The sequence below is a fragment of the Semicossyphus pulcher genome, unplaced genomic scaffold, assembly GCF_022749685.1.
Source record: "Semicossyphus pulcher isolate SPU_LCO1_2020_fin unplaced genomic scaffold, fSemPul1.0.p SCAF_11, whole genome shotgun sequence".
NCBI lineage: Eukaryota > Metazoa > Chordata > Actinopteri > Labriformes > Labridae > Semicossyphus > Semicossyphus pulcher.
Genome location: NW_027211615.1, coordinates 11,504,219 through 11,530,041, shown reverse-complemented (window position 1 = coordinate 11,530,041; position 25,823 = coordinate 11,504,219). Strand labels below are relative to the sequence as shown.

The following is a 25,823-nucleotide window of genomic DNA, read 5'->3' as shown; positions in this document are numbered from 1 at the left end:
GATGCAATGAGCATTAAAGGTGTTGGGGAGAGAGAGGAGGCGCTGTCAGATGGCTCTCAGAGGACAGGGGTATCACACTAAATCATGATGAATGAGGCATCAGGGTTTGTTTTACACAGGCGGCACTCTGTTGCTCTCCTTTTATTTGTTGTTTCATCATACAGTTCAGTACTCTAAGTTTAGCAAAGACAATTACCTCTAATACACGTTTATATTCTTAGTAATGAGCCGATATCTAATTTCTCTGTCTCATTAAAGGTTAAACACTTCATTAGGACTGTGTTGAAAGTTTTCATCAGCTAGTGAGGCAGAAATGAGAGAGATTAAGAGTTTAAATGAGCGCATTCCTAGAAATCTTTACCAAGCTGCTGGTGCTGGACGACCTGCTGGTGCTGCATCCACGGAGAGACGGGGGGCTGGAGAGATTCCCTCAGTCGGATATCCAGAGCTTTCCAATCAGCTGCCAGCTCCTCCACCTTACCCTATACCCAGGAAAATGCATTTAATTATGGACTATGAACTAAAAAGGGTCTCATAAGCAACAATATTTCTGCAGAAGCTGAAACCTTTTCCTGAGGCAGCAGCTGCTGTCGTCTCTGCAGCTCGATAGAATGAGCCAACAGGTCCTCCAGGTCCCTCTTCCTGTCCTTCATGGAGGCCTCCAGAGCCTGCAACACGTAACAACAACTCCTGTTAGGTACCACTTAAGTGTCCGTGATGAAGAGATTTTCAGTGAGGTTAAGTGTGTTGGCTCTTGTGTTGGTGTTTTACCAGTGCTTGGCTGGGGTTCAGGCCTCTGGTCACGATTGTCTGGTGTGTGACGATGACCCAGTCGGTGAGTCTGTTCATCCTGTCCTGGAACTGGGCGTGACTCTGCAGGTTTGTCTCCACCTCGCCCACTTTGTCCACCAACTCATGGGTCACCTGTGGAAGAGATGCGGGAGTAAAAAAATGAGAGAAATGAAGACAGCGGCGTAGGAGCAAAATCTAAGCAAAAAAAAAAAAATATAGGTATATACTGTATTTACTGTTTTCTCTTAATTTGGAGTGTGACCTTGGATGTGTCCGTACAACTCTCACCTTGCTCCAGTTGAGGTTGATGGCTCTGAGTTTGCCCACATGCTGGTCTCGGCTCTGAGGGCTCATGCTCGGACTGGCGAGGATCTGAGGGGCGTGCTTGTTTAGCCATCCGAGGCGTTCATTGTGTGCATCCATTTCCTCAGCGAGCGCCTGCGAGCGGGGGAAAAAAGCACTGACCTTTAATACCACAAAGATGGATTGATTTGGTGATGTATTGACAAACGAGGGTACAATAAGTAAAAAGGAAATCAAGAAATCGTACAGTAAAGGTCAGCAGCAGTTTCTCTATGCAGCCACATAATATAACTTATTGTACTTTCATCAGTGTGTCTCCACAGGGGAGGAGATTGGCTGAGGTTTTTCAAGAGGGAGCGAAGACAGAGAACATTGAGTGATTGTGTTTCATTCAACAACAATACATTGTTCAAAACAAGATATGTCCGAGTCTTATTCTGGGTTTGACAGGTTTCTGTTTGTGATTGAAAAACAGGAAGCAACTTGTCAGGAAAGTGAAGCAAAAAGAACAAAGAACAACCACGAAAAAACTCTACAAAGCTCTGGAACGGAAATAAAAATATCTCAGGAGTCACACGAACCCGAGCGTGTTTTGATTTTTGGCCGTACCTTGAGCTCTCTGAGGTTTTCGCCAGTGGCAGTGACGGGTAAGGAGCTGACAGCGTTGTCTGTCTGCTCCAGCCACACGGCCAGCTCCTCACGTCTCCTCACCAGGTCTGACAGGGCCGGATCCCCTCCAGCCAGCCTGCACAAACACAAACACACACACACTTTCATTATGTGGGCAGATTAGGATCTCTATTTCCTGCAGGTCGCAGGCCTAATCCTGAATTTACATTTAAATTACTGTTATAGACTGATTGAGCACACTGATAGTGTTAACCTGGCAGACGCTGATAAAGAAACAAAAGAGAGGAGCGTTAACCTTTGTGCTACATCTTACTATAAAGCCAAATGTTTACAGCCACAGCAATGGTTTAAATTCGACCGCATAGGCTCCTGTGTGTGTCAGAGGATATGTTACCTGCGCTGACGCTCAATGGCTTGACGGTTGACGGCCCTCCAACGCTGGCTGAGGTTGTCTAGCTTCTCTTCAAGCAGGGATCCATCAGGGGACGACAGCTGCCCGATAATCTGCTCCCCGGTGCGGGTCAGTACGCTCATGACGGGCTGGTGGCTGGTAACACCTTCCTCCAGCTCCTGAGGTACGTAAAAAGGTGGAATCGGGGATCAATCAAACAGCATTAGCTGAACGACTTAGGGACCAAATCCCCTGCAAAAGTCCATCTCTCTAAACAAATATCTGATTGACACCCCGGCGTGATTTATAGCACATCACGATTTAAGCTGCCAAATCTCCACTTCCACTAAGAGATCGAAGTCACTAAGACAGAGCTGTGAAGTAAGGAGAGTGCTTGTAAAGGCAGCTAAAGGGTGAGTCAGCTAATTGATCCCTCAATTCCCAGACACTTGATCCTTTATCTCACTCAGGGATACTGTGAAAACACAGCTGGACAGACGGAGTGAGGCTCGGACTGAGCGGATCACACTGCTGAAGGTGTTAACGGATGATTCTGTCAGCGATGCAGCAGATTAATGATTAATTTGGTAATCAAAGAAAGCTCACTCAGAGACCCCTTCTTATGTTACTCTTCAGTTCACTTGTCTTTTTTTCCCTGCTACATAACGAGCAGTTAAATATGCAGTGTGTTTGTTATTAGGTACGCTATAGCACCCACTTCTTCCCCCTCAGGGAGAACAAATGCAATTATCTCCGTGTAACATTTCCAACCATCTAGCTGCTTATAGATCAAACATATTACTACGGCAGCCTTGGAGGGTAATAATCGTGTTTTGCAGCTTGTAAACATACGAGTCTATATTTGCCTAATTGTTGTTTACAGCCATAAAGATGGAACAAGAATAATAAATGCATTTAGTTCAGAGCTCCACGTGCTCCGTCGAGCCTCCGCTGACCTCTTGGTGTTGTCGTGCAGAGTGCAGGTCCAGCTGTCCGTCCGGGCCGACGCTCTCCAACAGCAGCATCTCTGTGTCAGTCAGCCACTGGCTCATGTCGTTCATGTCGCAGTGGAACTGCCTCCACTCCTCGATGGCGCGGTCAAAGTTCCTGCAGCAGAACAGGAATGAGGGGAGGATCTTTAACTGGAGGAATGATTACAGCCAGGTAAAACCTTTCTCACGTGGGCACATGACTTTTGTTTTCAGACCTGAATAAGTGTAAACATATCTTTGTAGTACTTGTTTACTTTCCACCACTGATAGATGTTGTTTGCTTCCTTCTGCAGGTGTGTACAGTAGGGGTGGGAATCGCGAGTAACTCATGATACGATATAATACGTGGCCCACGATAACGATGATATCATGATACAGCGATTCTGCGATAATTGATACATTGCAAGACATGTAATGATACATCACGACATCTGATTAACTAAAGAATACAACATGCCCCTAAAAAGATAAAGTGCAGGATCAATGTATTTATTTACTTCAACGTGGTGTCAGTTTCACAGAATTTGACACAGGGACAGCAAGAGTTCTGGTTTCTGTCTGTAGTACGCTTGTAGTCCGAGTAATATTGACCAATCACGTATCAGCAGGCTGCAGCGTGTGCAGGAAAAACAGTCAGTGAGGAGAGCAAAAGCAGGCGTAACGTGATGCACCGTGATGACATTCCGGCTCCCATCAGCGTCATCTGACAACGATTTAGCTTCTTATGAATCTCTATAAACAGACGTCTGCATGCTAACAGCTAACAATCTGTTCTAGAGCTAAAATTCAACTTGAGATAAATTCGCCTGACGCTGTGTCACGAAAGCCGTTCAGCGTCCAGGTTTCCCGACGTCATCGAATGCATCATGATGATTGATCCGACCACCATTAAACAAACGAGCATTTTATAATTAGTTTTCTTCTCCTCTTGAGGACAGACCGGACAAAGCTGCATTTTGACTTTTTACAAATCGGCATCTTGATGTTGAAATTCGGCAAAGGAAAGTCCCATTAACTAAAGTAAATCTCAGAAAAACTGTTTCTTTTTCAGTAAACAATGCAGCACGTGGAAAAGGAAGTCTTGACTGGAAGTCGTTTATAGCTTACTGCTGGCTACACGCCCGACATGTTTACTGTTGTCCCCCGAGGCTATATCGTTGTCAGACTGTAGCGGATGGGATCCGAGATGTACAACAGAACAGCTGCAGAAAGGAGGTTGTGTATGCACATCTGAAAGTGTCTGCTGGTGCGTGTTTGTGTCACAGTACTTGTTACTTATAGTTCTGATGTGTGCATGTTTACGTTTGGATACACTTTTTTGGTAATCACAAAAATGGAAATCTCATCACCGTGGAGCTTATTTCCTAAATGAAGTGACACTAACAGCAAACTGAGCACATTCGCTTTACCTTCTTCTTCAGTCTTTTGTTCTTCTCACTTAAAGATCATTTAGCAGAGCTCTTGATTTAAATGATGAGAACTCATTCTGGTTTCAATGACTCCTCATTAGTCAATTACAATTTTTTTTTTCTCCTCTTTCAGTCTTTATCGTCCTCCTTTCAGGCTGCATGAGCTCAATAAAGAACAGGTGGTGAAAGTGAAGCTTTGTGGTCTCCTGCGATACAACAGTATTTACCCACTGGGAGGTTCCTCAGTTTGTGATGAGGGAGAACGGCCCAGTTGACCTCTATTAAACACCACAAATATCATAACAATCATGAACCCCCGTCAGCACGGCAGAGTTCACAGAGACGCCGCAGAACAAATCAGCATAGAGCAAGAGGCTGATTACTTAAACTGCTAATATAAAGCACAGATCTTTATCCCACTGATGGTCTGCGTGAGGGCTGCTTCCTCTAACAGCACCGCCCGGAGCACAACAAATCTGATCACAGAGACAAGGTGGGAAATGAGTTCTGGATGAGCAATTTGACAAAATATCCTCCACTCTTTTGTTTTTTTAATGACGCCCAGAGGTTGTTGTGACTGTTACAATCTTCAATCTTCAGAATGAGCTTACTGCTAGCATGTGTAAATACTGTGCTCAGCAAATGAAGACGAATGTTTATGCCTGGGGAAGTGTGTTGATGGCAGTCAAGGTCACCCAGTGTGTGCGTGTGTGGATAAGTGTGAATGAGTGAGTGAATGTGTGAGATAGTTTCTGCCTGAGGGCTTGTTTGGATTGTAATCGAGGTCAGTGTGTCCCCCTGCAGCTGATAAGAGCAGCTTGCCTCCTCATCACTACGTTTTCTATGAAATACTTTTTAAAACATGATTTAAAAACATTCCCGTTAGCAAACTTAGCAGAGTGTACAGCGTGATTGGTGCACGTACCCCTTGCGGTGGTTGTACATGCGGTTGATTCGGTCCCACTCAGCGTTGAGCTGTGTGAGGCCGTCCCCGATTTGGGCAACCTCAGCGGGCGAAGCATCCCGGATGGCGTCAGGCTGGCGCTCGTTTATCCCCGTGACGTGGTCACCGAGACGCTCCAGATTGTCTTTGATATTCTGGAAAAAGACAAAAGGAGGATGACAGAAGAGGAGCAGCAAGGTTAGAAAGGGAAGGGGGGACTTTAAATGAAAATAGTGGCTAGAAAGTTCACACAGAAGTTGGATCTCAAGTAGAAGAAAAATAAATCATGTGGATGTCAGAACATCTTCTTGTTGTTTCTGTTATCTATTTCTACTACAAAGAAATATTTATTAACTTTATGAAACTGCTATAAAGAAGAAATATAGAGCAGAAGATTAGATCATTTTTGTGCGTTGTTCTCCCCTGGATAAAGCCGCTGTCAGTCAAAGCTGGTGTTCTCTGTAATCGATAGAAGCAATAATATTTGAAATTGGCGCCATAGCTGTGGAGAAAGTTGTACGAACAGCTGGTGGTTTCACCCATTCTACCTTCCTACAACACCCAGCGTGCATTGCGCCCCTCCCTCTGAAAGGAGCGGCCGAGCGAGAGACCCTGGAGTGAAAAACTACCGTTTTCACTGCAGGCGATGGCTCCGAAATACGACGAGAATATACCGGTGGATCGTATAAAAAACTTCGGGACATCAGTCTACATTTTTCGCTTTTGAACGAGACATGACTCAGTTATAAAAGTGGAATGTCTGGGAGGGAAAACAGGAGAGCAGGCAGCATTTCAAGGCACCTCACGGAACAAAAGATTACATTTTATGGTATGTGTTTTTTCAACTGAACACAGCAGACATCGGAGGCTGCGTCCTAGATTAAGGAAGTGTAAATTAGCAAGCTCCCAGGCCTCCACCAGACGGCGCGTTTTACTTTGTCTGGCGGAGGTTTTCCAGGGCCCGTTGGAGAAGCAGATAGCGTCCTCCAAAGGCACAGAGCCAAATTGCATTTTTCCCTACCATAATGGCATTAGCTCCTCATAATAGCATGATAGGACTGAGGTTGAAAATAGCTAACTGGCCCTTTAACAACTTCTAAATTCGCACTTTGGGTTTATGAGTGACAACCCACCCTCAGTGTGTCGTCCTGGCTTGAAAAGTCCTCATAGAGCCCCCCGCTGAGCTCAGAGGAGTTCAGCAGCAGCTCGTTGTCGGCCATGGCCAGGAGCACTTTGTTGATGTTCAGCAGGTAGTCGGAGGGACTCAGTGAAGGAGGGCTGCTCCGCTCAGCTGAAGACATCTCCTACAGCGCAACACATGGCATTGGAAGTGAGAGAAGAGAGACAGCACAGCAGCTGATACAATAAAGACACAACAGAGTGATAAAGTGACATCCTTGTGTGTAAAAAAAACGTGCTTCTGCATGTTTGACTGCCCTCACCTCGGCTGAGAACTCTCCCATCTGCTCTGTGACGACGTGTGTAGACGACTCCACAGAGACCTCCTGCCTGATTCGTATCACCCTCAACTCCTAAAAGCAGGAAAACACACACATGCATTTACTGAACTGCAACAGTGCACAACACAATTTTTAATAAAACATCCCAAAAAAGCCTGGCTCTATGAAGACACACTATTCTGTGATGCATCTCACCCTGCGAGCAGAGTATTGGCTCTGCAGCCGGAGCAGGAGAAGTCTCAGCTCCTCCCTCTGGCCCTCGTCTGGAGTTTGCTGCAGCAGTTCTTCTCCTCTCCTCAGCAGGTCCTCCACGCCGGCTTTCTCCTCGTCCATCTGGTGAGAGAGACACATGGATCGAACAAAGAGATTTGGAACACTCAATTCAGTTAGCATTAACACCAACTAACAAACCAGGAACAAGTGTTTCAGAGCGGATCCGATGCTTCTCTGTGAAAATGCTGTTTAAACACGACAGAAGCTTTCCGACCAGCACGCTGACCTTGCTTTGGACTGGTCATGTTTGCCCAGGCGGTAAGTTTAACGTCATAATCTTTGATAACACAGACTGAATTCCAAACTTGTTAGGCCTTGAAATACCCATTCAAAGTTTGTCTCATCATAAAGCAGCCTGTAACCTGGCATATTCTTCGGAGACTCATTAAACGTTGGAAAGAGAGTAAAAAGTAACCTAGGGCAATTTTCTGTGAGTGTATTTTCATGTTTCTCAGGAATATTGCGACCTTAATGGAGCCCTTTAATAAAAAAAGGACCTATTATCCCTCCACAGTGGAACAAAGTGTTACTATTTTGCTTCTATGTGTACACATCTAAAATAGAACTGTAATTACCTCTCTTCATTATATTGATTATTGTTTCCTTGAAAGTTTGGAGAGTATAATAAAAAAGCAACAAAAGGATGGAATTGAAAGGTGACCTTGTGTACCATGTCATCATCCAGGACTTGTCCCGGGTCCTGCTGCTGCTGCTGAAGAGCCCTCAGCGTGTCCTGAAGCTCTGCCTGAAGGTCGTTCACCTCGCTGAGCACCGGAGCCTCAGCGGGACGAGTCTGATTCGGACTCTCTGTTCGGACCTCCTGGCTGTGAATGACCTTTGAGAAGAAGCAGGAAAACAAGATCAAAAGAAATGTAATGATCAGACTGTTCTTTGATTATCTTTAAAATGCTGCTGTGGCTTCTTAAATGTAGTTTGGATTCATTTAATTGTTTTTTACCTGCTTAGCTGCCTGCTGGTTCAACTCAACACCTCCTGACGCCAGACTGGTCATCATCTGCACGCAAAAAAAGAGGAGAAGGATTAAACAAAAGTACGAAAGTAAAGCCGATGAGGTGATTTACAGTTTACATCGTGTTTTTCCACCTTGGCAGTCTTGATGTGTTGGGACACTTTGTCGAAGTTGCAGTTGAGCTCAGACAGTTTGGGCTCCACCACGTCTCTGCACGCAGGCCCCCTGCTGGTCATCAGGATGATGGCCTGATCCTTCACGTTGTCCACGCGCAGACCGATGTCCTCCAGCTCCTCCAGCATGCGCTGAGAGCAGACAGAACACAGAGCAGCAGGTCATCTATTTATCTATCAGCGCGTGCTATCAGTCATCCTCTCTGTCAGATGAGATGGCAGTGCAGCCTTGGTTACGTTGTGCGCAGTATGAACGCATCAAGGTTAAAATGGGCAGGCACCAGCTGATTTTAAGAGGAGACCTTCAGAGGAAGGAGAGGGCTGAGATTTAAATGATTTCACATCAACAGCTTTTATCATTCAGACAGTTTCTTTCTACCACAAGCAGCTATCACTCCTTTTTTATTCAATGTGGTGAAATTAGGTTATTATGATAAAGACCTACATTTAAAAAGTGTCTTATTATGCATGCTTCTTTGATAATTCACTTTTAAGCAAGCATTAAATTAAGCATAGAAATAACAGATCCTCACTTTGTTAATCCTACATGTGGAATCGCATTAAATCAAAGTAACAGGAGGGAATTTCCTTAATGAATGATGAAGTTCTTAACTTAAATTAGATTCTCCTAAACTTCTGGTTCTGTAATGTTAATGTGGGAGAACACAGCCTCACAACTGCCAACATTTAAACCTCCAGTTATGCACCAGGTGTGCTGTTTCCATCTCTCTACTGAAAGCACTGTTTGTAACGACTCCCCTCTTTCTCACCTCCACCACCTGCTCCCTCTCCGTCGGGCCGAGCCGCTCGGCCTCGTCCAGGTGGATCTGCGTCTGGTAGAGCCACGTGCTGATGTGAGCCAAGTTCTCATCGAAGATTTCCACTTCATTCTGGTGACTCTGCACACATGAAACACACAAAAAACACAGGCTCAGTGTTTCCATTAGAAAACTAAAAGTCGGTCCCGTGTTGTTCCCATTTTCCACTTAATCTAAAAGGAAGAAGAATGGATGACTGTCTGAGTTTTCTGTAACGTTTTGAAGACTTGCTGCAAGAAGAAAAACTTCTAGTCCTTGTTTAAATGGTAAACATATTATTATTATTAAAAAGGTGATTTGCATGTCTTTGATTTCTTCTTGATATGAAAGTTAGCTCTTCGCCTAACAACTGGAATCACTTGACTTACACAGATAATGAGGATTGATTTAATGGCAAACATATTTTTAAACATATTATTTATATTTCTAATGTTGTCAATGAACTTAATAGATTTTCAAAACATAGCTTGTGTCCCTAAATTATTCCAGCACATTTAAAATGTATTATAGATGCAGCAATACATGAAATAAATCTCATACCCAGAAGGACTGCATACTAAAAGGCCTGACTCAGACAAAACACAGATAGCAGTAAAAAGCCTTATTTAAGCACATCACTATAAAAACTTAAAGCAGGTGTGAGAATCGACTGACTCAGAGAACATAAAACAAACAACACAGCGACTCTTTGTTGTATAAAATATGTGCACGCACCAGCACAGCGCTGAGCCAGTCCTCGGTCAAGGTGCGGACGCGGGGCCAGGATTCATTGAGGCCGCAGACTTTGTCCTCCAGCTCAGCTTCGCTGCCCTCCACAAGAGTCTGCAGCCCGGCGCTGGTCTCCATCAGGCTGGACAGGTCCGCCTTACGACGCTCCGACTCCTTCAGCAGGCCCTGGTGGAGGAACACACATACATATATACACGTTATGATTCATTTTTAATACTACAGACGGGGTCAGAGCTGATTCAATGATGATGTTTTTCATGACACAGATTATCTCCTCTGTAATAAAAAAGAGATCAGGGTTTTGTCTGCTGGCTCCACCTAGTGGCCACAAGCAGAAACATGTCTTTGCTCCTACTATAGAGATCTAAAGAAACTCACATTAGCCCATGCAATCTCAGCATCGATGTCAGCCGGCATGTCCCCACAGCTGATCTTCTGCTGCAGCTGAGCCTCGTTGGTGGTCAGCCACTCCTGCAGGGCGGCGCTCTCCTTCTGGAACTTCTGAGACAGAGACAGAGCTTTTTCCAGGTCCTGCTTGCCCTCCGTTACCTGGACAGAGGAGAAACAGAAGTGTGGTTATTTTTAATACGACATGAGTTTGAATTTGTGCGTAGCGTTGAAAATAAGTTACCTGTGCTCCCAGGTCATTGTAGAGCAGTTTGAGCGCAGTGAGCTGTTCGTCCATGGCCTTGGGATTCTCCGTCTGCTGTTTCTGCACAATCTGTCGACCTGTCTTTATCACTGTCTCCACCTCCAGCTTCACCTCACTCAGCAGCTTGTATAATTTCTATAAGTTGAAAAGGAACAATGAGCCTACGAGTGAGGTTGAGATATATATTCTTACATATGCATCCTTAAATAATCTTCTTACTTGTTGGATATTTGCAATATGCAAACAAACAGTAAGCAATAAGCAAATAAACCATTTGTGAAGAGAGTGAGAAAGTTGTCTCACCATGCAACCATTGAGGTGAGGCTGGATCTTTTCCGGGTCCACATCCCTGACATCCAGGATGTGCAGCTCGGCCTTGGCTCCATCCAGCACCCTCTTACAGTCCAGCATGCGCTGCTCAAAGTTAGCCGGCTTCTGGAACAGCTGGTACTTTGTGGAGATCTCCCTCAGCTTCCTCTGCAGAGGGTGAAGGGAGAGTCTTACTAATGCATGTTGCAATGATTTATTAACTTTTTTAGCACTGATTTTAACGGCCTGATTATGGTGGCAGTGGGAGAACACAGCCTGACATCAGTTTCCTGCAGTACCTGATGTTCTCCAGTAGGAGGCAGTGTTACCTGTAGCTGGTCCAGCATGGTTCCTCCTCGAGCAGCTTTGCCGTCACCGGTGGGGGGAGGCAAATTGGCCACGTTCCTCCTCCTCATCTCCTCCACGGTCCCCTCGTGGGCTGCAATCTCTGCCCCGATGGTCTGGAGGAAACACACGCACCATGAGTATACAGAGCCTCTCACACCTGCTGTGTTTACGCATTAATGAGGCCTTTCAGAGTGTGTGTGCACATGCTACACTCTCGCTTTAGATTTAAGAATTATTTTGGAGTTGAGGCATGTTTAATGCTGACAATTTTATCACCGACCTAATGTGTAATTGTGCGTAGAATATATAAATAATATCTCCACCAGGTGAAGTGAGAGCCTTCATACAAGTTAAAGAACTGCCTAAACTATGATCCATCAAGTTGTCAGGTACCTCCTCTGAGTGTGTGTTTGTGCACACGTGTGCTGTACCTGTGCCTCCTGTGGGAGCTGGAAGGCGTCGATGCGGTCGGTGAGGTAGGAGGTGAGCGTGTGGTCCAGCTGGCTCAGAGAATCCTGCAGCGTTTGGAGCGCTTGCTCGTTCTCCTTCAGAGTCTGCAGCTGCTGCTCGAGGCTGATCTGCCTGTTCACGGCCTGGATGAGAAAAAAAATTGGTTTGAATGTTTTACAGTAAATATTTTAATATTCCAGATTTTATTGTTTTTTATATATTTTAGTTTACGTCCTAAAACTGTAGATAGAAAAGATTTCAAGAGCAGCTCCAGTCATGTTTTAAGACAGAAATAATAAATTGTGTCCGATATGTTTTTTTCATCTCATCATCTCCTCCTTCTCCCTCATTCAAAATTCCCCAATCAGCATAGTCCCCAGCCACTATGCAAATTTCCAACCGCCCCCTCCGTCGCGAAAACAAAACACTCTGCCATCGTTTAGCGGCAACTTGTTGAAACTTAGCTAGCTTGAAATGTAGTTATGAGTAGTAGTAACGTTAACGTTAGTCAGTAGTGAGTTTGCAAACATTACGATGACGGTTACAGCTGGCTTGCGCATCGTAAAAGTGGTTACCATAGGTTAAACATAATGATATGCATAGCGTCACCCCGTCCATTAACGGGATTGGCTCCTTAGGTTTGTGACGTCTCAAACCTGCCAATCTGAAAACGTGTTGTTCAGCCTGTCCTTGGTACACTGCAGTTTAAAAGCAGACAGGCCCAGCCATGGAGATGACTGCTGATGTTGTCCCTGATATGTCTTGTAGCACATGAAGAACACCACATGGAGATGTTTACAAGGTTACACACTAGATTTACACTGGAGGGGGTCTTTAATGTTAGAGGTAATACAGTTGTGTTTTTTGGGGGGGTCTGTACACCAATCCTTAAAGATGCTTAAAACATACACCTTTTAAGAAGTGGAAACTAATAAATAAACATTTTGTTACAAATAATAAAATTTCATTGTAAATATTGTAAAGAATAAAAGGTGCTTGTTTCCGTAGCAGCCTACAGATGTGTTTGCGGACAATGACACACTGTCGTTTCTGCAAATGATGAAATCAATTACAAAGAAATAAATTGTATATATACCACACAGTAAGTGCCTTTTTTCTAGAGTAACAAACGCACACCTGCATCCCACCTTAGCACACACACACAAAGACCGGGTCCTGACCTGGTTGTTGAGCTGCTCGTAACGTGAATTGAAGGCCTCTAGTTTCTCGCTGATGAGCTCATCTAGTATCCCTCCGTCTATCAGCGTCTGACCCAGCTCTCGGATCTGCGTCCTGTTGTCCCCGGGGTGGCGAAGCGCGCTCTCCAAAGACTGATGAAGAATGAGCGAGAGATGGAGAAAAAGTGGGAAATCATGAGCAAAGAAAGGAAATGAGCCCGAGAAGGAAAAATTTCCAAGCAACAATAAAATAGTCCTTTGATAAAAAACACAACAATGGTTGAAAAAAAGTTCTTCACGGTTCCAAAAATTTGCCACACAATTCAGTAAAACTAGCAGGAATGAAAAACCACTGACGCAGGCGGGAAAAACTGTGATAAAAAACATTAAAAGTGTGTAAACAGCCAAACAGCTGAGCAAACAGACGGACTGCAGATGGAGAAATTTCAATGCTGGGTGTGTCTTCTTAAAAAAGACAATAACTGAATGAGGAACGAGGAATGAGAGACGAGAGAGAGAGAGAGAGAGAGAGAGAGAGGAGCTCATAGAGTGACGGCACATGTTTGAATCAGACAGTCATTGTTTACGTGGGTCATTAAATGTACTTTTCCTTCCCGTGGGTAACAGACATAGATAGAGACAGAGAGAGAGAGCGACAGTCCCCGTCCAGAGGGGTTAGTTTGATTTGGAAACTTGGGAGATGGGATGAGCGAGGGGTGAGAGAGAGAGAGAGAGAAACACATGAAAGGACAGAGAGGAGGAGAGCGAGGAAACATTGTCTGCGAGGGTCTTCAGTTTCCCTCCTCACTATGCAATGTTACAGAAGCTGCGGCGTGATTAAAGCGAGTTTGACAGACAGGCTGCGGGCGGTCTACAGATATAGCAGCAGAGTGAGACATAGCAGAAGAAATGTGGAAGACAAAGTCAAAGACGGAGAGGTTAATGACAGAGTTTGAATATTAAATGGATGGTTTGGTTTATGAAATATGCTGCTTTGCTCAGACCAATAAATGAAGCGTTTACAGGCGTCTGGATGCAGCCTGAAAACATGTTGAGCAGCGAGGTGATTTCATCTTCGCTGACTACAGTCCTCGGCTCAAGCAGCATCCTCTCTCAAATATTGTTGAGGCACAGGAATACATTCATACTTAGATATTTATGAAGTAATTAATTTACATTATAAGTGAGATTACACAAGATTTTTTACTCTCTGTCTGCTCACATGTGCCTGAAGACATGGAAAATGAATACGTGCATTTTTAAACTCTTGTTTCTGTTTAACCACACGATATCTTCTTAATCCTCTTTGTCTGATTAAAGCGTTTGCTTGAAAGTGTATGTGTGATGGGACAACTCTTTGGCATGACATGTTTATAAAAAATAATATTGGAAAATGTGAAAAAAAAATGTGAGACCAATTAAAATCTTTTTGGTGCTACTGATGCTGCCATCTAATGTATGTCAGAGTTACAACTTCCTGACTTTCACCTAAATGTGTCCCAGCGTATCTGCTCAAGAGAACATGGTAAGCACGCAGCTAACTGATGTTTGCACAGATTTTTTTTCTTTGAACTACACAATTCTTCACTGAGAATACCAGAAGACACTGATTAAACAGATAAGCTCCGTCACAATCTCGGAAACCATCGGCTATACTCTGGGAGTGACGGTGAAATTGAAGACATGAGGTGAAAATTGAAGACATGAGCTGCATCGTTTACAGTCCAGTTAGCAACTTGAGAAGCGACCGTGTGTTCAGATCAAGAGTGAAGTAAATCCGACCCTACAGATATGTCAGCAAAATAAACGGCATCATTCCTTGGTTCATTAAATCCCCCAGAGGAGCGCCGGTTCATCTGCTTGTGGAGAGTCTCAGTTTCACTGTAAATAGTAAGTAACACAGAGGCAGCACTCAGGCTTACCTCAGCGGTTTGAACCCAAAAAAGAACCAGTTTTTCTTGTGATTTACTTTAATTAACGGGTCTTACCTTTGCCTAAATTACATCATGATGTAGATTAGTAAAAAGTAAGAATGAAGCTTTGTCAGATCTGTCCTCAAGAGGAGAAAACTACTTTTAAAATGCTCGTTTGTTGAATGGAGCTCGGATCCATCATTTCTGGTGCATTCGAGGAAGTCGGGAAATCTAAACGCTGAACAGCTTTCGTGACACCGGGTCAATAGAGTTTGTCTGTAGTTGAAATTTTTGATCTATCGCAGATTGTTAGCTGTTAGCATGCAGATGTCTGTTTATAGAGATTAATAAGAAGCTGAATCGTTGTCAAATGACGCTGATGGGAGCTGTGATGTCATTATGGCAGATTACGCCGCAGCCTGCTGATACTTGGTTGGTCAATACTACTACAAACAGAAACAAGGACACTTCCCGTACTAAAAATCCACGCCCCTGCTTACAGAATCTACATCTAAGATTAGCACTATCAGGAACAAATCAACTGGAGAGGATGTTTCTCCCATTGCACCTTTTTGTGTTGTTGTTTCGAGTACAATAGATTGCAGTAGGCTTACATAGATAGCCAGAAAAAAAGCTCAGCTAAGCTCGTCTCACTGTTATGCAAACATATTCTAACAGCACATTTAGAAAGGCATCCATAAAAAAAATGGACCGTGCATATGTAGGAAGAATGTATCCTTATAAATAGCGCAAAAAACTTCCCTTTAAAAAGATGACGAGAATTCACAAGCGAGAGAGAGAAGAGGAAAATCTGTCTAGTGTAAGATAACAGATGAAGTAGATGTGATTACAGTAAGTGTGTGTGTGTTTGTGTGTGTACCTCCAGGGCTTCACTGACGGCCTCGGTGCTCTCCGGTAGGTTGTCAGACGCTTGAACCTTCTCCTCCAGAGTGTTGAGCCAACCCTGCTCCATATCCAGGTACTGAAGCAGCTCCATCCAACAGGACCAAACCTCCTACAGAGTAACACCCCAACACACACACAAACACACACACAGTGTCAGAATATTTAAATACATGTGTGTGCAGCCAGAAAAGGTTAAATTATATTACCATAAAGCGATGGCTGATTTAAGTATACCCCAAACTCTGCAGGCAAAGAGGGGTGTGTAACTAACGGACTCCAGGCAGAGAGTTTGCATGAGCATAAGCAGAACCAAGTGACGTGTCTGACCTTTACCCCGCAGAGTGAGGGGTGATAATCAAAAACACAGCCCCAAACTGTGACTTAACACTTGTAGATTAGCGCTGGAGACAAGAATCCTACGTGCCCTTCCAGCCTCTCTTCTTCTGCACATGAAAATTAACAAAAAAATCAGCCAACGAGACGACAAAGCGAATAAACCATCATGTCATTCCATTCCTGTAGCCCGGGAGTCGCAAGTTGACGGACAAATTGGAGCATCGGTGCGTAAAATTCTGAATTATGTTTATGTGAATGTGTGTCACGGCAGCTTTTTGTATCACAGAAAGGCTTTAACTTTAAACTCCAAGCCAGCTTAGATCAGTTATAACAGGGTCCGCCATCTTTTTCTATTAAAAACTGCTAAATGTTGGTGTATTTTTACAACAGTAAAAGGACACATGGTAAACATTGTTCAATTGTTAGACTACAAATATTTTCAACAATTATACCTCACACCCAAACACATTACCTCCAGGGTGTGACACTTGCTCTTGAAGCGGTCGCACAGCTTGTGATAGTTGGCGAGTACCCCCTCCAGCTCTGAGGTCAGCTCTTTCCCGCTGCCTCCAGCAGGGGGCGACGTTTTGGACACCAGCATGTTGATGCTGTCTTTCAGGATCTTTACCTTCACCTCCTTCTGCAGCACATCCTCTTTAGCCCTCTGCGAGACACGAGGACAATTAGGAGGATAACAGTGGGATCAAAGAATCACCATATTGATGATATCTCCCCCTACACTCTCACCTTCATCTCCTCCAGTGACGCCTCCAGCTCCTCAGGACTCTTGTATTCAAAGTCCCTCATGAGAAACTCCTCATCCACCTGCGTCATCCACTCCTGCATCTCCGCCAAGTCCTTCCTCAGATTCACCTGCCTCTCCCGACTCTCTGCCAGACGCTCCTGATGGCTCAGCAGCTGGAGGGGGAGCACATGACATCAGGTTTGTAAGTAAAACAAACAAGTTAGGCGACCGAAAATCCAGCTATTTATCCACAAACACATTTAAAATCTATTAGATTTTCTGTAGATCAAAGTCTCCAAACGTGACCAAATACTTTAGTTCCATTCCTTTATGAATGTTCATCAGCAGCAGTCAGGTTAGAGGTTAACCTGCACTGATTATACTGACCATTCCTGCATTATTTGTACTGCTCTTTCATTCTATTAACAGATATAGTACATAGTTTTTTGTATTTATTTTTGGCCTTTTATGCCTTTATTCAGACATTTAGGACAGAGGTTAGTGTCAGAAACAGGGGAAGAGACAGTGGGGGGATGACACGTGGCAAAGGGCAGAGGGTGGGAGTCGAGCCCGGGGCCGCTACATCAAGGACAGTAGCTTCTATATATCGGATGCCTGATTTAACCGCTGAGCTAAACCGGCGCCCTATAGTACATACACTATATCAAATTTCACATTTTCATTTTTCTATTTAAATATGTTGTAAATGTTTGAATTCTTTTTTCTTTTTTTCGTTTCAAATGTGAAAGCCTCCTTGAAAATAGACCTGCCAGTTCAAGGCGGGATTATTACGCCTCTGTTACGTCTCGTCTTCTATGTAAAACGCACGGAGGTGTAATGGTGGGATGAACTCGTTCCGCGTCTGTGTAAACAGCGGAGCCGGCACGGCGAAACAGTGCTGTGTGTGTATGTGAAGCACACGCTGTTTGTTTACACCTTGCGCACGTTTTGCTTCCGCAGCGCCGGAACGCTGTGTAAAACACACACTGGGTCAGCTTTACGCCGGCTGTGCTTGGTCCACTGTAAAATGGCAAAGCAAGCATGATAGCGGAGCTTCGTTACGGCCTTGGGGCGGAAAAAAGAGCAAATAATTAAAAAGGTTGAGAAAGTAAGTAATTGCATCAAACAAAGGCGCCAGAATTAAAGTCATGGCTAGTAAGTCATCATTAATGTTTACTTTGCATGATGAGGTGTAGCTGAGGATTTTGTTGCTCTGAGTGACACGTGTAAAAACAAGTACAACCTGCGGGTCAGGCCGTCCTCCCTTCCTACTGAAAACCACTGAAACGCACAGCGTGCAACATCCCAGCATTCCAGTGGCTACAATAATGATCATGTTTTCTTTAGCAGGCTTGGCAAACAAAAAAGGACGCTGAGAGAACACAAGTGTTCATATTTACATGTTGCGAAGGAGTCATCAAAGCGCCTGCAGGCTGTTAAAGTGATAACCACCCACAAGAACCTGAACTCAGTTGGAGCACGCAGAGAGTCTTCACACATGATGTTATCAGACATTACACTGACAATGATCGCGTATCAGAGAAAAGTTTCTCCTCACCTGTTTGCTGAGCTTGTCCCATTTGCCCCGACACTCGTCCAACTTCTCCTGCCGCCACTTGTCGAGCCCTGGGACTGCAGTCGCCTGGACAGCGCTCACATTCTCTCCCATCTGCTTCAACGAACCTTCCACTGACTCCATCTCATTCACATACTCCTTATTAGCAGAGAGAGAAAGATAATGAGTGTTAAATAAGTTATAATCAATTCAGGTAAAATGAAAATACTAAATCTTTATTGTCTTCATAGAAACAACAGTAAGAGTAATTTATGATATGTCATGTTTTTGCATTATCCTCTCACCTTGCACTGGTCAAGCTCAACCTGTAGACTCTCCTTGTCGCTCGACCCTGTGGTATCACGAGACAAAACTTCCTGAACTCCATCCAACCAACGTTCAACTTCCACCAAACGCACCTAAAAACAACATAAAAACAATAAATAAAAACAACATTCATATTCCAAAAAGTAAAGAAAATTTATTCAGCTTATTGCAGCTGCTCTACCTGATTGTCCTTCATGCTACCCAGGATGCACTGCAGCGTTCCCAGCTCCTCACGCGCCCTGGAGGAGAGTTGACTCCATTTTTGTAGTTCTGCAGGATCGGAGGCTTGCTGTGTTTGCTCTATCTCCAGACACAGGCCCTGAGGTGAACAAGAGTTTAGGTTTAAAATGATACGTTAAAGCTGTGTGTGTAACAGTAATGAGAAACCATGGAGATGCTTATCGTCATGGTTTCTCAGGAGTTGGCCATGGAGAACTTTAAACAGTGAATCATCCCCCTGGCGAGAATAATATTTTATGCTACTGATTCATTTTAAAAATAGATTTTAAGAGTCTTTTGACACAATACCAAACATGGACCTCACATCATGACCCCCTTTAAAATTATTTAGAGGAAAACTACATTTAATCTACAAAAATACAGTGAATTATTTTCTTAACAACCATAATTATGTGTTCTTAAACATATTGAGCGGATCCTTCTTTGTTCATGACTTGCTAGTGTTTATGTCACAGGTGAAATATGATGTTTGGACTGCACTTATGTATATATATATATATATATATAGCAGAGCAGACGTGAGGCGAGCTGTCCGTGTTCGTTGGTTTTTTAGGCTCAAAAATATTTGAGCATGAGTTTCACACTCGAAATTAAAAGGTTGGAGAAAAAGAAAACATACTTTATTAATCTCAGAGAGGAAATTAAATATTTTCACTCTGTTATTAGAAATATGCTACACACACAGAGGCCCGAAATACACACACGCACAAACAGGGACCATGTGGAGATGCACTAATGGAGAGATGTCAGAGCGAGGGGGCTACACATGGACATGCGCTCCGAGCAGTTAAGGAATTCGGTGACTCAAGGGCACCTCGACTGTGCCCAGGAAATGAATTAGCACCTCTCCAGCTACCAGCCCCTAATTTCCATTCTTGGTCAGTACTGGGATTCAAGCCGGCCACCCTCTGGTTCCCAAGACAAGTCCCTACAGACTTTTTGACGTTATCAATCATTGAAACACTACTCAAATATTTTAGGGTTTTTTTGCTGCACAGACTTAGAACATTTTACAACAAACACTGAAACTCAACACAAGTGTCCCCAGAGGTCAATTCAAAACAACTCCTCCCTTGAGTGTAACTGTTTTTAACTACGCTCTGCTTTTCTCTGCTTCTTTGTTTTCTTGTTACTTATTATTATTTTATTCCCTGTGTATGCATGTATCCTGTTTTATATGAACTCCTGACATCAATGAAAGGGAAGGCATGTTGATGATTCCTCGAGATATAAAACAGGTTGATGAATGAAAAAGGATGAATAAATGAAGCAGGATGAGAACAAGAGACATAACTGTCAGGCTCTTTGATCTTGATCTGATAAAAAATAATAAATGTTTTAATTAATTCATTTCAAATTCACATTTTTGTATAGTGAAAGATGAATCAATGTAAACATTAAAAAACAATGCTGAGTCAATCATACGACCCTCTATCGTTATGCTAAGTGCTCATAGGACTGCTGTCATGAGACTGGATGTGTTGGTTGTCAGGCTGACCGACTGGTCGAGCGGCTCCTCATTGAGCTGTTAGGACTTCCACGCTGCACGCATGGGCACGCTGCCCAGAATGTGCCAAGGCCCCGCCCCCCCGCCCCGCCAACATGCCCTATCTGTCCGATAACAAGAGCTCGGACTGAACCACATTCCACCGAAGGATGGAGGAGGACGGAAACACACGCGAAACACAACAACACATACATCACAGAACTACATACCAACACACACACACGCACACACCCTCTTCCTCCCACACTGAGGTTTGATACAGAGCAGAGGAAAGTGAGTGGCTGATAAAGAGGCCTATTGTGTGCAGGAAAAGACAAACTGACAGCAGACAGAGATTAACTCTCGCTCTGATGTACATACAAGCTCACAGACACAAACAAAGCCCCTGTTGAGACTGAGATTCTTTTAGCTTAGAGGTCAGAGGTCATGAGCGTTATCAGCAACAGTTTACAGATACACGATTCAGAAGACTGTTTTGATTCTTTCAACATGTCTTGCCCTTTAATATCTAATGCCATTTTCCTGCACGATTCGACGTGACTATTTGCTCTGAAACAGTGCTAGCATTTATTTTCTGCTGATAGCATCCACTCCATGAAGGCAGGGGACTTAGCTAAGCATCACAGCAGCGCTGGGTGAAACAGTCGTGTATGACCTGTGTTTGTGATCTCAGCCTGACACATTTACAGCATACACATTTTATTACATAACCTACTGTATATAACGTATACATTAAATATATGTATTTTTACCGGACTTCTTTCGGCGGATTGATATGATTACAGTTAGTCCTCTGGATTGTATGATTAGAGCTGCATCCCTAGAAATGGTCTGTCATTCATGGCAACGGTCTGTTATCGAGAAATAACGGACGGAATGCCGTAATTGATCAATCAGAACCAAGTATTTAACACAGCCGTGTAATAATTGAGTATATCACACTATGTTAATAGAAAATGTGTGCATTTTTTTTGTTGTTGATGCTATTTATTTTCTAAGATTTAAAGTAGAACCTTATAGGGAATTTAAACCCATCAAATAAATAGGAATATTCTATCATTCTCCAATTTATAATTAATACATCTTTTTGATTACACATTGCGTGGTAACCTTTAATGTTTTTGAAGATCTGTGGTTATCAATATTTATCAGGATATGTGTACTTTACAGTTTTAAATGAAGCTACACAGAAAGTTACCTGTGCCCGCTCCACTGCGCCCTCAGCAGTCGGGACGTCCAGAAGTCCGTCTCTCAGAGTTGCCAGTCTGGACTCCAAACCCTCCACCAGGCTCGCAGCCACCTGTTTGCTCTCAAGATCGGCCAGAGCTGCGATAAGACGAGGAGAAGGGGGAGAAAAACGCAGCACATCAAGTGAAGGAATCAAAACTTTTTACATCAGGAGTTTTTAACCACAAGGGGGCAGTGAGCTGGTTTGGGATTTCCCTCCTTCTGTGTGTGTGTGTGTGTGTGTGTGTGTGTGTGTGTGTGTGTGTCTGTGTGTCTTTGGGTGTGTGTGTGAGGATCCCATATGTTTGACAGTCTGTTTCTCACTAAGTTCAGTCAGGCATCTCATACAGATCAATCACGCCGGGGGAATGTTACAAACAAATCATAAAATCTCAGCTGTTTAAAGGAGATTAAATCAGTAACAACAGTGTAGAAGTGCCTGTTTGTGTCTACTTTTTCATATTGTACGGTTACATTCTGCTCCTGCTCCTCTCCCCTTCTTCTTTAATTAGCAGGTGATTTAATGCTTACATAATCCCACTGTGTTTATACACACAAAGAGCAGAGATAGAGCGTAACTGGGAGAGGGGGGCAGTGAGACAGAGGGAGGCCCCAGCGCGAGGCGAACCGCCCTCAGGCAGAAACAAAGCGGTTTTCCTTGGCTCTCATCCAAATCCTCACAGTCATGAAAGCCAAAGACACGCACACTCACGCACGCACACCTACTGTCAGAAGAAAAGAGGAGCATTCAGGTCCCCCTTTGGAGACTTCAGGCCGAGAGGAGCGCGCGTAAAACGGTGACTGATTCTCAGGACTGCTCCAGGTCCTGAGGTGGAGATGGAGCTGGCACTGAGGTATAATCTTGCACTCGTATACACTCACGCATGTGTGAGCTTTCGGAGGCCATATAAGGGCATCCTCTATTACTTATGGCTGGCCAAGGTTTCAAATAAAAACTGATGTCAAATTTACACAACCCCCAGGGGGACTGGGCTCTGCTGATCTTAGCTATCACTCTCTCAGTCTCCCTATAAACCTGAGAGCTTTGAGCCGAGAGCGAGAGGGAGAAATGGGTCTTTGTTTGGAGGAAGGTTTAAATCTCCCCGTCCTACAACTCTCCGAAACACGGCTCGAGGCCGTCAGGACCCTTGAAAAGTTTATACAGAGGAACCTGCTCAGAGTTTTGGAGCCAGTTTTCCCCCCCTGCAGCGGTCCTACTAATTATTCTGATATATTTCAGCAAAGGTACCTTGTTTGACCTCCTGCTCTCTGCTCTGTAGCCGCTGCAGTGTGGAGGCGTGATGAGCCGACACCACCACCGTGTTGTCTTTCAGAGAGGGCATGGCTCCCAGCGACAGCGCCTCTGCGGAGAGATGCTCCAAACGCGGACTCAAGGTGTTGACCTGAAGAAGCCGGGACTGAAGAACACAAGAGGAAGACAAAAGTTTAATTATTTGGATGAACAGAATAGTTTGAGGTTTAATTCAGGATAAAGGTCACACAAGAGGTCAGGCTGAATCTGGACGAGGAAGAGGACGACCTTTACCTGACATTCTCCGCTCAGGCTCCTGAGCTCGGCCTCGTCGCTCTTTTCCACAGCCGGGTTCGAGTCCAGCCACCCGTCCTGTTCCCCCAAGGCCCGATCCAGGCCTGCCAGCTCTGCAGACAGCGCCCTGACCCGGCTTTGAGTGCTAACCCTCTCGCCGGCCGCCTGCAGCTCCCTCGCGCAAACATCCCACTCAGTTTGGATGAGGTCTAGGTCTGCCCTCACCGAGTCCACGCACACTCCCTCTGCGGGAAAGAGAGACCAACAGATATAAAGGCGAGCGTTTCACAGCTTTTAGACCCTCGATATGAGGAAGTAAAACAAGTCGAAGTAAAGTTTGGAGTTTAACAAATCCACTCCAACTTAGCGGCGCTGCTCCGCCGCCCCTCACTGCCTCCAGAACAGTGTAAACACATAAAAATCCTGGGAGCCTCTTCATTTCATTGAGCAGTTATATGAAGTCAGCAACCCTGCAGGGCTGACAGATTTTTACTGCTCTGTCCACAGCACACACACACACACACACACACACAAAAACACACGTTTAGATTACTGGCATCTAAACCTGAATGACAATAAAAAAAATGTAAGCTTGTAAATACCCAGAAAATGCCAAGCAGCTGTGGAAAAGTAGTAAAATCGCTCGAGACAAACACAATTTAAGAGGGAAATGGAAGATTTCTGCTCCAGCCAGTAGCCCCGGAGAAACTATAAATATGAGCCTGTATCTTTGCACACTTGTTGGATGGATTTAAGGAATATTTCTTTGTTTTATTGGGTATAATAATGTACAATTTCCTTGTTTATTAGAAAAAAACAACCTCCTCTTTTCTGCCTACCTCTCTCCAGCTGCTCCATCAAGCCTCGCCCCTCCGTGATCACTTCACTCACTGTGGCTTCCTTCGCTTTTAGGTCCGACTCCAAACCCTGCAGGGAGTGGTCGACGCATGTTTGAGGTGAGAATTTGCAAAACATACGCTCTTAGTTTAATTCGTTTCTGAGCTGTATAGTCTGCAGGTTTACCTTCAGTTTCTCCTGCAGGTCTGGTGTGTCAGGTGTGGTCTCGGGGTGCGACGAGGCGAGCGCCTGAGCGGACGTCTTCCATGTTTTAAACCAGCTCAGGAGGTCAGAAAGTTTGTTTTCAAACCTGCACAACAAAGAACAAGATGTTTGCATTCGCATGTATTTTATTCTTAGGCTTCTCTTGCGAGAAAGCGTCGCAGCTCTTACACTCGTCTGACTTCTGCATCCGTCTCCACCAGTCGTTTCTTAGGGGGAGCAGGCGGAGCCAACTCCTGGTCAGCGTTGGAAGCGGCCGAAGCTGCATCGACTGTGTCCATGACGACCTGCCCTTCCACCTGAGTCATACCAGCGTCCGTCACAGCCTCCATTACCTTAGCAATGAGTAAGATCATCAGTGAGAACAGGTCACATTTACAGAGTCGTCATGTGTACCCTAACAGCCTTGAAAAGAACGTTAAAGTTGACATCAGGGTGGTCAAACTTCCTTAAAGGTTTGACCTCCACAACTTTAATTTTGTCCCTGAACTTTAACGACTACTTTGAATATAACAGAAACACAGGAGTAATTTCACATATGAAACGTACCTGGAAGGAGCAGTCCTCCAGCTTCTGCACCAGGTTGTCCCATCTATGAGCCAGCTCCTCCGTGTCAGCCTCGATCTTTGCTCCCGCCTCAGGGTTCCGCAGCAGCGATATCACATCCTGTCCTGCATCAGACAGCTGGTCCAGAGTCCTCCTCTTCTTTTCCATGTCTTCCTTTAAAATCTTCAGGATTAATTGTAAAACAGAAAAAGGAAAAATCAAAGCATGGAAACCGTATTTAAAGGTAGTTCGTTGTGAGAGTTCGGGCTGCAGGAACTTGGCAGACGACTTACGGCTAATCGGCGCACATTAGTATTCATTTCACTCGGGTCCTTGAAGTTGCTTGTTTGTACTTCACTCAAGGCCTCCTCCTTTTCTGCCAACCATTCTCTGAACAAAGTCTACAGAGGAGGTGGAAAAAACGTGTTAACATAAATTACTTAGAAAACATCTCTTAGTGTGAGTGAGCCTAGGGAATATATGTTAAACACTTTAGGTTCAGAATTCAGCAACAAGATTCAAACCGCTTAAAAAAGTGTGTTCAGGATTACAGAAGAGGTGCAGGATGAAGACTGAGCACTCTTTCTGTTGGAAGATTGGACAATTATGAAGATGTAAATGAGTTTGTGAGGTTTCTCCTGTGCATGTGAATAAAGCTTGATTTTAAATGTTGAAATGTTTTTTCAACCTATTTTAGATATGCAATCACTTTTCTATCATTCTAATGTGTTTTTGAATCACGTTGGTAAAGTTTGTTTCTTTTTTAAAATTGTATATATTTTAATTCAATTACTTTTTGGAGCCTCTCCGAACAAGAACAAGCCATCTGCCATTCAAAGGTCAGACCTTAGCCACGATTGGCTGACAGTATTTGGAGTGACCATGTAGCCCCTCCCCCATGTGTGCGATCCCATGTGGGGGAGCGGCCGCACTGTCTCTAGGATCGGCTAATCGGCCTTATATGTCCGAGCCAGAATCAGCAGGAGGTATCGGAATGGTAAGTCCAAATCTTGACAACAACTTGACTACAAGCTAGAGCAAGAAGGCAGCCTGAGGTGAACGACGGTGAATGATGAATGGTCTATTTCAGCAAAAG

At 44.3% G+C, this 25,823-nt stretch overlaps 1 protein-coding gene across 1 annotated transcript in view; it reads right to left on the bottom strand.

Annotated features, from left to right (window-relative positions):
* Nucleotides 1–25,823, bottom strand: part of utrn (utrophin) — a 221,842-nt gene that overhangs the window by 152,065 nt on the left and 43,954 nt on the right. The window contains exons 15-50 of the mRNA XM_069657396.1: nucleotides 25,021–25,128; nucleotides 24,731–24,910; nucleotides 24,353–24,516; nucleotides 24,146–24,269; nucleotides 23,962–24,049; nucleotides 23,123–23,367; nucleotides 22,826–22,994; nucleotides 21,548–21,675; nucleotides 18,784–18,921; nucleotides 18,581–18,694; nucleotides 18,279–18,434; nucleotides 16,723–16,893; nucleotides 16,448–16,639; nucleotides 15,614–15,748; nucleotides 12,824–12,973; nucleotides 11,624–11,785; nucleotides 11,174–11,305; nucleotides 10,839–11,012; nucleotides 10,515–10,670; nucleotides 10,262–10,432; nucleotides 9,869–10,048; nucleotides 9,107–9,235; nucleotides 8,298–8,468; nucleotides 8,152–8,208; nucleotides 7,864–8,028; nucleotides 7,116–7,253; nucleotides 6,903–6,992; nucleotides 6,594–6,764; nucleotides 5,443–5,615; nucleotides 3,073–3,223; nucleotides 2,120–2,295; nucleotides 1,705–1,840; nucleotides 1,081–1,230; nucleotides 772–924; nucleotides 567–668; nucleotides 362–482 (exon numbers count right to left, since the gene is read on the bottom strand). Coding sequence (XP_069513497.1) covers nucleotides 362–482; nucleotides 567–668; nucleotides 772–924; nucleotides 1,081–1,230; nucleotides 1,705–1,840; nucleotides 2,120–2,295; nucleotides 3,073–3,223; nucleotides 5,443–5,615; nucleotides 6,594–6,764; nucleotides 6,903–6,992; nucleotides 7,116–7,253; nucleotides 7,864–8,028; nucleotides 8,152–8,208; nucleotides 8,298–8,468; nucleotides 9,107–9,235; nucleotides 9,869–10,048; nucleotides 10,262–10,432; nucleotides 10,515–10,670; nucleotides 10,839–11,012; nucleotides 11,174–11,305; nucleotides 11,624–11,785; nucleotides 12,824–12,973; nucleotides 15,614–15,748; nucleotides 16,448–16,639; nucleotides 16,723–16,893; nucleotides 18,279–18,434; nucleotides 18,581–18,694; nucleotides 18,784–18,921; nucleotides 21,548–21,675; nucleotides 22,826–22,994; nucleotides 23,123–23,367; nucleotides 23,962–24,049; nucleotides 24,146–24,269; nucleotides 24,353–24,516; nucleotides 24,731–24,910; nucleotides 25,021–25,128 — 5,320 coding nt within the window. The remainder of the gene's footprint in view (nucleotides 1–361; nucleotides 483–566; nucleotides 669–771; nucleotides 925–1,080; nucleotides 1,231–1,704; nucleotides 1,841–2,119; nucleotides 2,296–3,072; nucleotides 3,224–5,442; nucleotides 5,616–6,593; nucleotides 6,765–6,902; nucleotides 6,993–7,115; nucleotides 7,254–7,863; nucleotides 8,029–8,151; nucleotides 8,209–8,297; nucleotides 8,469–9,106; nucleotides 9,236–9,868; nucleotides 10,049–10,261; nucleotides 10,433–10,514; nucleotides 10,671–10,838; nucleotides 11,013–11,173; nucleotides 11,306–11,623; nucleotides 11,786–12,823; nucleotides 12,974–15,613; nucleotides 15,749–16,447; nucleotides 16,640–16,722; nucleotides 16,894–18,278; nucleotides 18,435–18,580; nucleotides 18,695–18,783; nucleotides 18,922–21,547; nucleotides 21,676–22,825; nucleotides 22,995–23,122; nucleotides 23,368–23,961; nucleotides 24,050–24,145; nucleotides 24,270–24,352; nucleotides 24,517–24,730; nucleotides 24,911–25,020; nucleotides 25,129–25,823) is intronic.